The sequence below is a fragment of the Gymnoscopelus microlampas genome (assembly GCF_963454915.1).
Source record: "Gymnoscopelus microlampas genome assembly, chromosome: 5".
NCBI lineage: Eukaryota > Metazoa > Chordata > Actinopteri > Myctophiformes > Myctophidae > Gymnoscopelus > Gymnoscopelus microlampas.
The window spans coordinates 27,152,854-27,167,461 of NC_139942.1; the positions used below are offsets into that span (position 1 = coordinate 27,152,854).

General features: G+C 39.2%; 1 protein-coding gene across 4 annotated transcripts; it reads right to left on the reverse strand.

Moving 5' to 3' along the window:
• Nucleotides 1-28: 28 nt before the first annotated feature.
• znf644a (zinc finger protein 644a) lies at nt 29-13,604 on the reverse strand. Of its 4 annotated transcripts, XM_084057518.1 has the most exons (8): nt 13,505-13,604; nt 9,738-9,919; nt 9,113-9,303; nt 6,173-8,759; nt 5,416-6,015; nt 4,046-4,171; nt 2,028-2,130; nt 29-993 (listed from the first exon to the last, which is right to left on the reverse strand). In XM_084057518.1, exons 4-8 carry the CDS (start codon nt 8,742-8,744, stop codon nt 798-800), a joined length of 3,597 nt encoding a protein of 1,198 aa, XP_083913644.1. In that variant the 5' UTR covers nt 8,745-8,759; nt 9,113-9,303; nt 9,738-9,919; nt 13,505-13,604; the 3' UTR covers nt 29-797. The 4 variants fall into 4 exon arrangements, with proteins under 4 accessions (XP_083913644.1, XP_083913645.1, XP_083913646.1 ...); XM_084057519.1 differs by lacking the exon at nt 9,113-9,303; XM_084057520.1 differs by lacking the exons at nt 9,113-9,303; nt 9,738-9,919 and having other exon boundaries at nt 13,566-13,603.
• Between the last annotated feature and the right edge of the window lie 1,004 nt (nt 13,605-14,608).

A 14,608-nucleotide genomic window follows, 5' to 3' on the forward strand; every position in this document is an offset into this window, starting at 1 on the left:
TGATAGAGTACATTTAAAATTAAATTATTTAAAAACAGTATATTTTTTGAAACAGTTGAAAACATTTAATATAGGAGACAGTATAATGGGCAGCCAACACTGGGTGTGCATTTTTTTTAACCACCTTCAGTTCAAGTTTGTATAAAAAAGAAAAGAAATGCAGTGACCGTAACTAGATAAACCATATCCTATGCATAACATGACTTGGCATTCACTATTGCCCCTTTTGTTACCATGATTCAGTTTTTTTATGATCTCGGACTGTATTTGACTAGTTTTCAGGTAGTTTCTTACATTTTACAGGATTCTACAACCAGTAACTATATGCCATGAAAACAAACGGCTGTGTAGTCTGAGTTTGAACATGTCAAAATACAAAAGAGACCATATTTGTCATATCATGATTCTATGTATATTATAAATGTAAATATAGAGAGAAGAAAGGTGCTTCGAAACTGGACTAAAAGGGACTTTAAAACCATGTGATATCTGAGGTAAAAGTTGTCTTCATTAGAAATGGTTTCCACGCTAAATTACTGCATAAAATAAAAACAGTCTGCCCATTTGGAATTTTATTCCATAAAATGGACTGTAAAAACAAAAACCTTGTAACATTATCCAAAATAATTCACTTTTTTGTCTGTTACCTCCAAAAATGTCCAAACCTGTAAAATATCTCCAACATTTAATGTTTTTTTCCTATGTTTGGCCAATATTTGCAGTTACAAAAGTGAAGGAACATCCAATGTACATACACATACACAGTCTAGTGAATTCTAAAAAGGTCCCCGGTGGCTTCATGAGGCAGCGTTTGTTGCTGTATGAGAGCTGTCTTGGACAGTCACGTGGGTTGGGGGGTCCATGGGCAGTGTGATGACATCCACCATAGCTAGCCCAGTGTGGGGGACACTAGTGTTCATAATGTGCCTCTGTAAATGTTTAATCCAGTCCTCCTGGACCGCCAAGGGACCCTGGAAGACTAGGTCACAGAACCTGCAAAAAAAAGAGGACATACAGACTATAAGTATGGTCTCATGCACGCAAGTACAAAGGTTAATCAGGACACTTGGTAGTAGTGGAGTATGCCAGTAGATGACCGGATAGTACGTCGACCACATAATTGCAATGTCCCCCCTGCCCTGGTTGATTCAACCTCTACACTGTCCTGTTAAAATAAATAAGCAAACTGCCGCCTAAATAATCAGAAGTATATTGAGCATGTACTGTAAACATATCCCAATTACAATGCAGACAAAGTCTTATCTTGGGATGAAATGCCTGAATAAGATCTATTATTTATGGATATTGGGGGTGTTAGTGATGTTGATACAGCTTTGTATGATGTCAACAGTTAATCTTTTAGTGGCTAGAAATGTGAATAACTGCAACGTAATAGGTAAGGACTTGCTGGCCTGATATTTTCCTTTTTTTTTTAAATCTCACATGACATGGTTGCCAATTTCAGAAAAGGCTAAAGGCAAATCATGTTCACATACATGTTTTTCTAGGTGTATTAACCCATTAATACCTGGAACGGAATCTGTGTCACTTTAGATTTCTTTGGCTATTCAAAAATAGCAGATATACAAGCTCATAGCGCGGCACCGAGTGCCGCACTATGAGCTTTTTTTTATTATTTTAAGTTTTATCATGTTTATTTTATGTATTCTTTGTCTTTTTAACAGTGTCCAATCAATCAATGATTCCACAAAAAAAGCCTATGAGGTGGACGTCCAGGTGGTACAGTCCTGCCCACCATTGTGGAGACTGGAGTTATTACTCTGCCGTGCCTCCAGCTTGGCCATGTGTACAAGGCAAGACACATGGTGGTCTACAACCTGCCTAGACCAAACAGTAGGGGTTTGCAGAGACAGGGTCCAGGTCTATACACACATAGAAGGGAACAGGGGGTGGAAAAAAACAGCTCAACAGTTAAAAAAGAGCCTATGACAAGGTACAAATCAGCATGCATCATTCTTGATGGGACACACATATCTACCATAAAAACTGAATTGTGATCAACAAACCTGCAGGTGAGTCTATACATTTCCTCTGGAGTGTGTGGCATGGGCATTGTCTTCTTCTTTGAGCCAGGCCTTGATCGCTGCCTCCTTGCTTTACAGTCATAAGCTAATAGACAGAAATAATTGACTTGTATCAGGTTAACTGAATATAGCAGAGTTCAGCGAAATGATCTAAGCCAAACGCTTAGGACCTTATCAGCCTTTTGGACATGTGGGTCATTTGTCACGCTTACTTTGATAAGATTTAATAAATCACATTTTTGGTGTCTTTTCATTACTGAGATAAGTCAGCCTATTCATGATTGTTATTGAAGTATGGTGCCTCTCATAGTCTCAAATATTATCTTCAACACCTCGAAATCACACGAAACTTACCTCACTTCATCAAAATGCTATTCTCATGTTAGTGTTCTGACTTTTTAATAATTTAGGTTTAATTTAGGTCCACCCCCAGAATATACGTACATGCATGCATTATGGGAAATAATATGGGACTTAATTACGGATTGTGGCACAATTAACCTAAATCTAACATTACCTCTGTCAATGTCTACATCACTCTACAAAATGTTCCCTTATTTACATGCATGGATTTATGTATGCGTTTTACACACACATACACATATTTGTTTTGTCACAAAAAAGAATAGTAGCTTGATGAAGGTTGACAAGTTTAGTGTGATTTTTATGTGTTATATTTTGAGAGGCACCAGACATCAATAGATATATCTATCTACACTGTATGTATGCATGTATAATACCGGTACATACATATATCTATGTACACACACACACACACACACACACACACACACACACACACACACACACACACACACACACACACACACACACACACACACACACACACACACACACACACACACACACTATATACGTATATCTCTTTTTCCATTATTGAGATATTATTTACATATACAAAGGTTGTAACGGTCAAAAAGGCTGGTATGGTCCTATTAGTGATGAAAGTCATTACATTACCACTACACAAATGTTCTAAATACTGGTTAATTTGCATTTGAGATGCATCAAACTGAAAGCATCAATGTAATGTTTCAATCAATAATGTAAGATTAAATATTTTCGCATTGCAATCTTTTTCACCAGGACTATAGCTAAGCAGATTTGTTGTTAAATATATAGTTAACTTAATATTAAACACAAGTATTATATACAAGTAAAGGACTAGTAAGGCTTCATTTGTGGGACATACAAGGACCACCTACTAGGTCCACTACAAATATGTTATAACATTCTAGTTTTCAGATTAAAAATGTATTTACCCACATTCTCCTATGGGCAAAGTTAATACTGCTGGTATTTTTCACATTTGGATCCTTTGATGTAATCAATTATTGTCAAAACTGGGAGAATAAAAAATATGAAACAAATAAAAGTTTCATTTTACAATATTTCATATATGTTTCATTGAAACGTAAGACTACTGTGGATGTGCCGACTGTCCTTGCCACCACCTATGCTTCCCACTATATGGCAGATTATCCATTCCAAGGCAAACCACTGGCAGTAACTACGATTTCTCACTTTGTCTGCCGACGTCCATTGGGTGTGAGTGAAGGGGAGCGCTGGTTTGTTTTGACACACAATAGTGTAATTCCCCTTGTTTATCGGTAGAGGTCATGAACTGCACAATGGGGCTTTAAAAACAAAACGAATGGTTATTGGTCTAGCTAGCTGGACCTGTGAGGTTGACCCTCTGTGGGCACCCTCTAACAGCCACTGTGGGACATCCTTTTCTGACCCTTGCGGGGCCCCAGGACATACAATACACTTAATCCCACACTGACTGTGCATTTGTTATTGAGATTCATCTTACTGAATTAGTTGCTGGACCAGAAATAACATTGCTCTGTGAAACTTCTCTAGCAGATTCCCAGAACCTGCAATAAACTATAAACTATATCAACATCTAAGGATCCAGTGTAATGAGTGAAATAATTTCAAACTCTTCATACAGATAGTACAGATGGCCCACTTACTTGTTCCTTCAAGTAAGGCAGTCCTTTTTCGTTTTGCAAATGCCCGCAGGTGATTGGACAAGCTAACGCCACTGTGGAAAGATGCATTGCAATGGAGACAAACCTTCCTGTTGAATTCACCTTTCTCTGCAAGAAGACACACAATAGAAAGTATAGTGAATAATACACATTTCTTAGCAGTCCAAATATACCTTACAGATGGTCCAAGGCCCTTGGTACCAATTATTGTGGACAGGTTCCAATGGTATCTCAGCGTATACTCTTAGTAATTACTACAAATATATGCAACAATTGAGTCTTGATGCACAGACTAGTGGTTTAGAAATGCTATCTTGGAAAATAAATTCATGCTACTATTTTTCTATGTGGCAATCTCAGTCAAATTGCCATATTTTAAATTAAAGTCATTCAGCATTTTCATCAGAAATGACATGTGCAGGCTTAGGGCTTGATAGGGTGATTTATCAAAGACAATTAACCACTTTTTGAATGTATAATATCCAATCAAGATAAGAGTGCTACGAACTAACTTTGTAAGCCAAGAGAACAGGATATGTTGCGGCTGGGCACCCGGTGGTTTACAGAGTCAGAGGGCATACCATATACTGTAAATAAGGCTATAGTGATTGCAGTTAACAGCTAAACCCGGTTTGAATCAGATCCGAGACGCTTCAATGCATGTCATACCCCCTCTCTCCTTCCTTTCCTGTCTTTACAGTATCTATCAGCATATAAATGCCACAAATAAATCTTAAAAAGATATGTCATTGCTTACACATAATGTCTTAATGAGTATAGCATATGCACAGTTAATACTCCAGCAAATCAATGGATTTTTTGGGGGGGGGGTAAATTAAGCTCACTGATATAAACACTTTCTGTTCAACAATATGATGTCCACAAATTAACACACTTTTTTGTGACTTTTGAAACAGAATCGGCTCTGTGCATAACTGCAGTCCCAGGTTTTCAGAGGGTTGCATACCCGTTTCCTGTTCCGGTTCATTTCCCCATATCTTTTAGATTGCAGGTTTGAACTGAAAACACATGACACCTTCAAATGTGTTTCCAGTTTGCTGCTGAGCCAATCACATGAAGCTATGGAACAGGAAACAGCCCTATGCCACCCTCTGAAAACCTGCAACTTACAGTAAGTTATGCACAGAGCCTATTAATGCAAGCAAAAAAGTTAAATAATGTAAGGTTTAACAAAACGAATGTAGGCTTTAACCATATAGCTTATTTTCTGCATAAATCCGCAATCTTTAAGTAAAAAAAACATTGGAAATGTGAAGAGAAAACCCATTGCGAACTCTGGTTTTTAGGACTACAATCTCTATAGCTGGAAATGGCAAGTCATCTATACTTACCCGATATTGACTCTGGCAGTGAAGAGACATCTCTTGAACCAGTACTATGGTCACTGTTTGAAGAAACTGGTATGGTGGTTTTTGACATAGGTGAACAACTCTTCAATTTTGAATCCTCTTGACACTTCCTCTTTTTTAGAATTCCTATCAAGGCACTCGCACTCGAGAGTGAACCTTTAACCTCTAACTTGGTCTCTAAATGCTTCTTGTCCGATGCCTCTCCAGAAAAAGAAAACTGTGGTTTGGCATCATTGAAAAGGTTTGGAATTGAATTATGTTTAAAAATTCCAATGGGTTGGGGTGGTAAACCATCAGTGTTGGCCAGCTTTGAGGAAGCACCATATCGGTAACGGTTACGTTTCTTGCCCAGAATTTGAAGTGCCCTTTGGACCTCTTTCTTGTCTCGCATCAGCTCCCGGAGTAAGCATAATGGGGATTTGTTCTTTGTTGCAATGTTTCTACCAAGCCGTTTCAGGTGGCCTCGTATATGGTTGGACTGCCCAGTCTTGTTATCAAATGAATCCCCACATAATGGACAAGAGTGGTTGCTCTTGGGGATCTCAGATTTGGGGACCTCAGATTCTGACTCCAACTTTAAAGCTGCAAGAGGAAAAGGAATATCAGACATCAGTCAAACTGTGATTTGTGCATTCGTCATTATCACAATAAAGTTCACTAGCTATGATATACATTTCACACATGCATGTGACATTTATGGCAGGCTACTAAGACATTTGTTATGACATGGTAACAGTACCCTTTTTCAATCGTCGAATTGCTGACATCCTGCGACGATTCCTTGGCCTCTTGTCTTGAGAAGCCACATGCTCAGGAGGCACTACATGGCGTGCGTTGTAGCTCAGACCAACCCTGTGAAGATGCCCTCTCACATGATTGGACAATCCGACACCTGACTCAAAGACTGCAGGACAATATGGGCAGCTTTTGTGATCCGAGTCCAACACTGACAAATCATCAGTGAATGGTTCTACCAATGAAACTGTGTTGGTCTCAAAGGTTTCTTCGTAACACTCAGTTTCTATGCACTCTTCCTTGATCTCACACTCTTCCTTGATCTCAGGGTTATCGTCATCATCATCATCATCATCATCATCATCATCATCTTCTTCTTCATCATCATCATGTGTTTCAGTCTTAATGTTGTCAAACAGCCTCTTAGATGCCTGCAGGGCACCCCTCATAGACATTCTCCTACTATAGGTGTAAATGATGTGCGGTTTTTCTTGCTTGATATCATCGTCAAAAGGTTTAGTGTCGTTATCCGTGTCCTTGAACTGGAAAATGTCTTTTTCATCACAGTCTTCCAATTCTTCTGACAGGTTTAGCCTCTTTGGACTTGGCAAATGTTTTGGTAAGATGAAACAAGAGTCCTGTTCAGTAGTGTTGCGATATGGAGTACTCATTTTTCTTTTAGAGGGTGACTTTTTCACAGTTGGCTGATCTGAGGTTGGCTTGGGTGCGTCTTGGCTGCTGAGATCTCTTTTTGCTGATCTAACATTGCTTGTAGAAGAGATATAATTGGATACTAAAGACATTGCATGGCCATTTGAGGATGAATTGGTATCTTCAACTTTTACCGTCAATATACCTGGCAACTCATCATCACTTTTCTCAACATTAATGTCCTGAAAAGATGTGCTGCAGTTGTACTTTTCTTTTCTCTGTTGCTCTTCAGTTTTCCTGCTATGTTTCTGTCGAGACAGGAGATTATTAATGGATTTGTCAAGTTTTGATTCTGTTAATCGAGACTTGATTCTTGTATTTATAATCTTGTCTGTTTTGAAAAAGTCCGAAATCTCATCAGAATCACTGGGTGAGTGTGCTGGTTTTGTTGAGGCCAGGCTTTTTATTGAGATTTTAGATGTCAACTCTGAATCTCCTACAGGAGATTTGCAGGTAGGTGTGGGACATTCTGCAGGTGGTTGTGCATTTCTTACACTTTCCTGTTCAGCTTCATATGCCTCATAAGTCTTCTGATGACGACGCCCAAGGTGATTTTTGAACACTTTTTTGCTAAAGGCTCGATAGGAACAAAGGGTACAGGAGTAAACACCGATATCCTGTCCAGCTTCCTTTGGAGATGGATTAACAGAGTGCTGCCTAATTTCATGTTTGTCAAGTTCTTTCTCAGACACAGCCTTGAAGCTACACTTGTCACAGCCAAAGTGCCGCTTGTCCTTTTCGTGTGTCTTGGCATGCTGAACGAATGCGTTTGGGCAGTTTGTTCCAAATGAGCACTGGGGGCAAAAAAGTTTACAATTTTCATCCTCCTCATTCTTGCCCTTGATTTCTTCAATGAGTCTTTCCCTCTTCTTCTGGTGAACTGTCATATGCTCAAGGAGCAAGTAGCTGTATTTGAAGGACTGTCCACATTCCCGGCAAATGAAAGGCTTTGGCGACATATATGGAGGATCTATGTGAGACTTCATATGGCGTTGCAAATGTTGTTCTCTCTTGAAAATAATGTTGCATTCTGAACAAGGGTAACCTGATGATTTCTCCTCTGAGTGAGAGAGCACCTTCAATGAGGAATGCCTATGACCGATATTGTTCTCGAGTGAATTCCTTGATGGTGCATGGTATATAATTTGCTTGATGGCCTTAACAGTCCCATTGGGATACTGCGATACTTTGCCTATTGGTGATGACTGTGATTTGGAATGCTTCCTCAGGTTTCGTACCTTGCTGATGGGAATTGAGTCTACTTTGTCTTCTTCACCATCAGATGAGTCCTCAGATGACTTAAGGCTCTGATCAGGATAAAGGTCTTCACTGGGATCCACCATAACCACCATGTCCATTTTCCGTTTCCTCTTTCTTTGGCTGATGGGGGGAGTGACAACTTTTTGTGGTTCCTCTCCGGGGGAATCGTCATGATTCTCCCACAAAAACTGCATAAACTCTTTGCGTGGGTCCCAATTAAGGTCACTGGCACTGCTGAAATTGTCTAACGAATCCTCTGGTGAATCAACATCAAATCCCCATATTCCTGTAGTGTCGATTTCTTGCACAGTTTTTAATGGGGTAATGCTCTTTCCCTCCTCCTTCTCTGTGGATAAACTGTTGGGTTCATGGGCTTGTGTAGCCAGGTGTGAGGAAGGTCCATTTCCCAAGCCAACTGGCAACAATATATCTGTGTTGGATAGAACATCAAGGACATCGTTTTGTTTTAGAGAAGGCTTGCCAAAGGAATCAATGTAAGAGATTTGATCTTGCGCCATTCTCACTGGCTCTTGAAGGAGTGTGAGAGCATTCATCTTATGATCTGCATCTTTGTCATCTTCATCAAGACCTGCCAGACATGACATTTCTGCAGCTGTGCCCTAGAAAAGAAGAATACATATTTTTAGATTTTCCAAAACGAATACCATTGCACTAGACAAACCAACAAGTCATTGCAATCACATACTACACAGTACTGTGCAAAAGTTAGGGTTAGAGTAAGATATTATTTTGTTAAAGAAAATAAATTAACAGACCAATTTCCAAATTTTGTAGGCAGCCCAGAGCACGATTAAATGATTATACCAAATGTGCAACAGATGTACAACAACATAACATAGGCTATAGGTTGAACCATCATTTTTACTTAAGTAGAAACTACTAAAAAGGTGAGGTTGCTGAAGTAGTTTAAAAGTTGAGGTTGCTTAAGACAGTTTAAAAAAAAATATCTTACACCATCACTAGAGTGAGCATAGCAACAAGACACAAGGTGGTCATCCTGCCATCAGCAAGGTTTCTCACAGGCAGAAATTCAGAGGCAGACAGTTGTTTCCAGATGTGCTGTCCAAGCTCTTCCGCAGAAGCACGAAGAAACAGGCAGCGTTGAGGACTGGAAGCGCAGTGGTCAGCCAAGGAAACCGAGTACTGCAGATGAGAGACACATCAAGTAGACTTCCCTTCACAATCAGAAGATGTCCAGCTCCACCAGCAGCTCAGAACTGGCATAAACCAGTCAGACCCTAGTACACCCATTTACAGTCTTGTGAAATTCTGGTCAGAAGTGGTCTTCATGGGGTGCCTGGTGGCTCAACCACACACTGACCACATGCTTCTTGTGAGTTGCAAGGACCCAGGTGAGAATCTGACTCCCAGTTTCTTGTCTTGTCTTGTCTTGTCTTGTCTTGTCTTGTCTTGTCTTGTCTTGCGTGTCTCTCCTCTCTCTGCCCTTGGTTTCTCTACACTCTCCTATCTAATACAAAGAGCAAAAAAGAAATGAATACAAAACTAAATGGTCTTCATGGAAGACTTCCAGCCAAAAATCCACTCCTCCGACATGGAAACAAAACCAAGCGACTCACCTATATGCATGAAAACACAAGAACTGGAGTGCAGAAAAATGGCTGCAGGTGGTCAGGACTGATGAGTCCGATTTTCTATTATTTGGCTCTAACAGAAGGCAGGTTGTTCACCGAAGGGCTGGAGAGTGCTCCAAGGATGGTGAAGTATGGGGAAGGTTCCTTGCAGGTTTGGGGCTGCATTTCTGCAAATGGAGTTGGAGATTTGGTCAGAATTAGTGGTCTCCTCAATACTGAGAAGTACAGGCAGATTCTTATTGATCAAGCAATACCAATTCTGCAGTACGACAATGACCCCAAACAAACACACAGCCAGAGTCATAAAGAACCAGGAAAAAGAACAGCAAGGAGTCCTGCAATAGAGGGTTACTATGGCGCCAACAGGTCCCTGATCTCAGCATCACTGAGCCAGTCTGGGATTACATGAATTGAAAGATGCATTTGAGACCAAATCCACAAAAAAACTGTGGCAAGTTCTCCAAGATGTTTTGAACAACCTACATCCGAACTAGTAAAACCTTAATACATTGTGCACAAGTGTACTTAGGACTAGGTGCTGTTATGAAGGCAGAAACCAATATTAATTTGATTTAGGGGTTTTCTGTTTACTACACTTCGTTAAATGTTGTTAATTTATAAATAATAAAAACTATTCATTGTGTTATTTTTTAAAGCATCATCAGTACAGCATTTTTTTCATGTGCCTAAAACCTTTTGCATACTACTTTTATGTAGTAGGTAACATAAACAGCCGTGAAACACAATTATTAATTTCACAATTAATTACATGCCTGATAACATCTTATATACCAGGGCCGTAAGAGTCCCTGCTCGAGAAGACAATTTTGCCATCTATTAAGCCTTAATAGATGGCAAAATTGTCTTCTCGTCTTATCACTGCCCTTAATAATTAAAGGCAGTGATATGGACGTTAACAAAATGTGCTTATTCTGAATAAAGAGCCTCATAGAGAAGCTATTATCTAAACAAAAGTATGAACTAGTCGCCATAGTAAGCGGATAATAGCCAAAAGCAGAAGGAAAAAAGAAAGAAAAAACAAGAATCATGCTGCATTCACATGAACAAAGCTACAGGCTACACGTTAAGGCTGCAGCATACTCCAAATGACGACTACATTTTTTCGTCTTCGGCAAGGCCTCCCGAAACAAAGAAAGTTTGTTGAGGTCTAAAATGTGTTATACTTGCTACGCTCAGTTCTGACTGATTTCTGGACTTTAGACCTTGCCCACTCAGTAGTAGGCCTACAGTATGCCTAGCAACACTGTGTCTCTCTCCATCACTCAAGCCATGGAAGCATTGTGGAAGCATTGGTTTTACCACCTGGTTCTCGCTCCGACGTGCTGTGGCAAATTTGTCACGGAGGTTTTCCTTTTCTTGTGATCGGTTGTGTTAATTGTCACACAGAAAGGGATTACAGAGGTGATTGTACGTCCTGGAGGTTGGCTCGCGAGAATAGTACCTCCCAATCTGATGGGAACCCATCGTCAAAAAAAAGTAAAACACAGCGCCCTCTGCTGTTATTTTCCTTTGAATTTGACTCAATTTTCAGTAGAATGTTGATAACAGGATGTTGGCCCGTTTGGTTCGCCCTCAGCCCTTCTCTTCCTGTGGGGCGCCTATGTTTTCATTCCCACTGACAACATTTCTCCCACGGAACACTAACAACATTTCTCCCACGGAACATGGATGTTATAGTTGATGAGCTTTTTGCTAGCGTACTTCGAGAGTTGCTCAATTACACAATATTGAACATGTAAAACCTCTTCAGGACATTCGTTTGAAGTATTTGATAGATCGGTGAGTTTCCAGTGGGAACACATTAGAACGCGAACGCACAGGTGTAAATCCCGTTTTATAAAAAGAAAAATGCGACCCTAAGTGGTCAAAGTCGGTATTACCGGTCCGGTTTGAACGTGAAAATCTAATTGACTAATTGATTTGTACATTTTTAAACCGTCCCAAGCCTAACGCCCACCTTGAACTTCTGACCAGTTACACACGATGTTCGGCTAGTAGAGGTGGCTAGTGGGAGGTGTAACAAGTAACTACTGAACAGAATGTCAGAAAGGCACTATTGGGGAATGCTGCAGCCTTCATTTTCAATAGAAACCAGCTACATGAGTGATGCCCGACACTTGTTGATTCAATGTGATACGCTACAAATCAACGTTGAGCTGGCCCAAAAATGTTTCATTGGGCTAATGACACTGTGAAGCAAACAATCATATGTATTTATTTCACCATTTCCACACCCCTTCTCTCTCCTGACAATTCGTGTTCTGTTCTGAATATGGAAGAAAAACTAATTCTTACTGTTAACCAGTTCCTTGTGATATTTAACCCTACCCTTTTCATTTAGACTTGTGTGGCTTGAGCGACACTTCAACGTAGACTCGCCTGAAATGTAGGTGACAACACATAGCCATTTTGTAGATGGTTGCCGCTAGTTTGACTTTGACACTGTAACATAACAGAGCAGTCATAACACTATCTTTAAGCACAATCCTGTTAGCTAGGCCTTAAGGGCAGTCCACACCAAGAATAACTATAACGATAACTATAAATGTCATTTTAAATGTTTTTCTAAATGGATGGCAGAGTCCACAGTTCACCAATAACTATAACGACGACAATGGTGAACGATATAATTGAGATCACTTTCAGAGCAATTTTATGAATTATAGAAACACTGACAAGTGACAACCAATTAATATCCATTTAAAGGTACAAGGCATAACATTCAGCACATCACTCACATTCAACATGTCTACAGAACCTTATCGTTATCAGTGTGGATTATTGTTATATTTATTATAGTTAAAGTTATATTTAATTATCATTCTTGGTGTGGGTGAAAATTAACTGTGAGGCCATACCAGAACAACCCTTTGGGTCATTTGTGTTATTGCATATAAAAAGACAAGTAGACCTGCTTAAGCAGGCTCATGCTTTCAAATCCACTGCTGAATGAATATATATATATATATATATATATATATATATATATATATATATATATATATATATATATATATATATATATATATATATATATATATATATATATATATATATATATATACAAAATGTATAACATGTGTATAATGCATCATGTTTGTTTGTTTGATTTGGTTTATCCCAAGAGATGGAAGCTATATATGAATGAACATAATACAAGTGGCATTTTCAATGAATTAATAATGGCAATGGTTGCCATGGAAGAAAGGTCGTTGGATTGAGATGTGTTATTACACATGATGGGTAATAAATCTTTCAAACCCGCTATTTCTCTAGGAAAGAAAGGCTTTTGTAATGATCACAGCACAATAACGTGAACTGCAAAAGGGGCAAACCTCATATATGAGGTTTGCCCCTTTTGCAGTTCACGTTACTCAAAAGCCTTTTGATGAGCGCAAATGCACTGTATTCTTCTACAGCTAAAACTTTCAGCACAGTAGTTGACTTGCATGCCAACCCAAAAGCTAACCCCTGCTTTGCAAAGCACCGACATATAGCGAACAAATAGTAGTTTTCACTCTGTTCTGCAAAGGGATCATATTGCATTTTGTTCTCGTTTGTGTCACGCTGTGTTGTTGGATGCTGCTTGCAGGAGCTGCAGCCCATTCCATTTAGGCTGTGTTCCATACCAAAACCCAATCCCTAGGCTACATTTACAGCTTTATGTCAGTTGTGCCCCGCATTTACAATACATACGTCCGTATATAAGTGAAAGACAAGGAATACGTTACCTAGAGACGACGTGGATGCGGACAAGGTGCACTTTAAACGCTGCATTGAATTATTTCTTACTTTCGTCTTCCATCCATTTCACACAGTCGCCATTTTCCGTGGTGGTCTCTGGTGTGGAGCAATCCATTTCTTTTCAGAGGTTGACCATACCTAATATCGACAGAATAGTCAAATACAACGCAAGCAACTTCTCTAAATAAGCATATCCTGACAGTCAAGCACATTTATACACTTTACAGTCCCAAAATAATAGGTTTATAATATTCATCTTCGAGAAAATGGTTACACTGTATCGCCATGTCCCCCACGAGACGAGATGGTTCATTCCAGATAGGAGGCATACAAAACCTGAGTTAATGACCATCTCATTCTCTTTAGAGGTAGCAGATTTTTTCCCCCAGGTTGATAACGGTTAATCACAACATTCATTCATATAATAAAGTGAGATTTGATTCATCCCAACCGGGATCGATATTCCTGGCATTTTTATATCTCACGTTATTAGATTGGCTGTTTGAGGACTCCAAAATTCCCAAACCAACCTAACAAAGATGTTGCCATCCATCACAATCCCCTGATGGAGGGCTATCGTAGAGTAATTATTTATTCAATTATTAAATCAGGGCGGATTTTCAACACAGTATGAAAAAGGTGAAAGGTTTGCCATGAATTCAAGGCAGTGTTTCCTGAGTAGCATGCTCATTTGATTATTAGCTTGTATTTTGATACTATTAATCAGTGGTGGAAAAAGTACTACATTTCTTTACTTGAGTAAAAGTATCAATACTGCAATATAGAAATACTCTGTTACAAGTAAAAGTCCCGAATTCAAAATGTATACTTGAGTAAAAGTACTAAAGTATTGGTATCATAATGTACTTAAAGTAGCAAAAGTAGAAAGTACTCATTATGCAGACGTGTCCCCTTTCACAAATTTTCAAATGTAGCCTCTACAATGTATTACAATATTTTGTGCATTAAGAGCTTAGATCGGCTATTTTTCAAATGGCCGAAATGAATGGGGCTGAACTGGAAATGTATGTTTTTGTAACTAATAATAATCAAAATCTACAAAGTAACTAGTAACTAAAGTTTTCAAATAA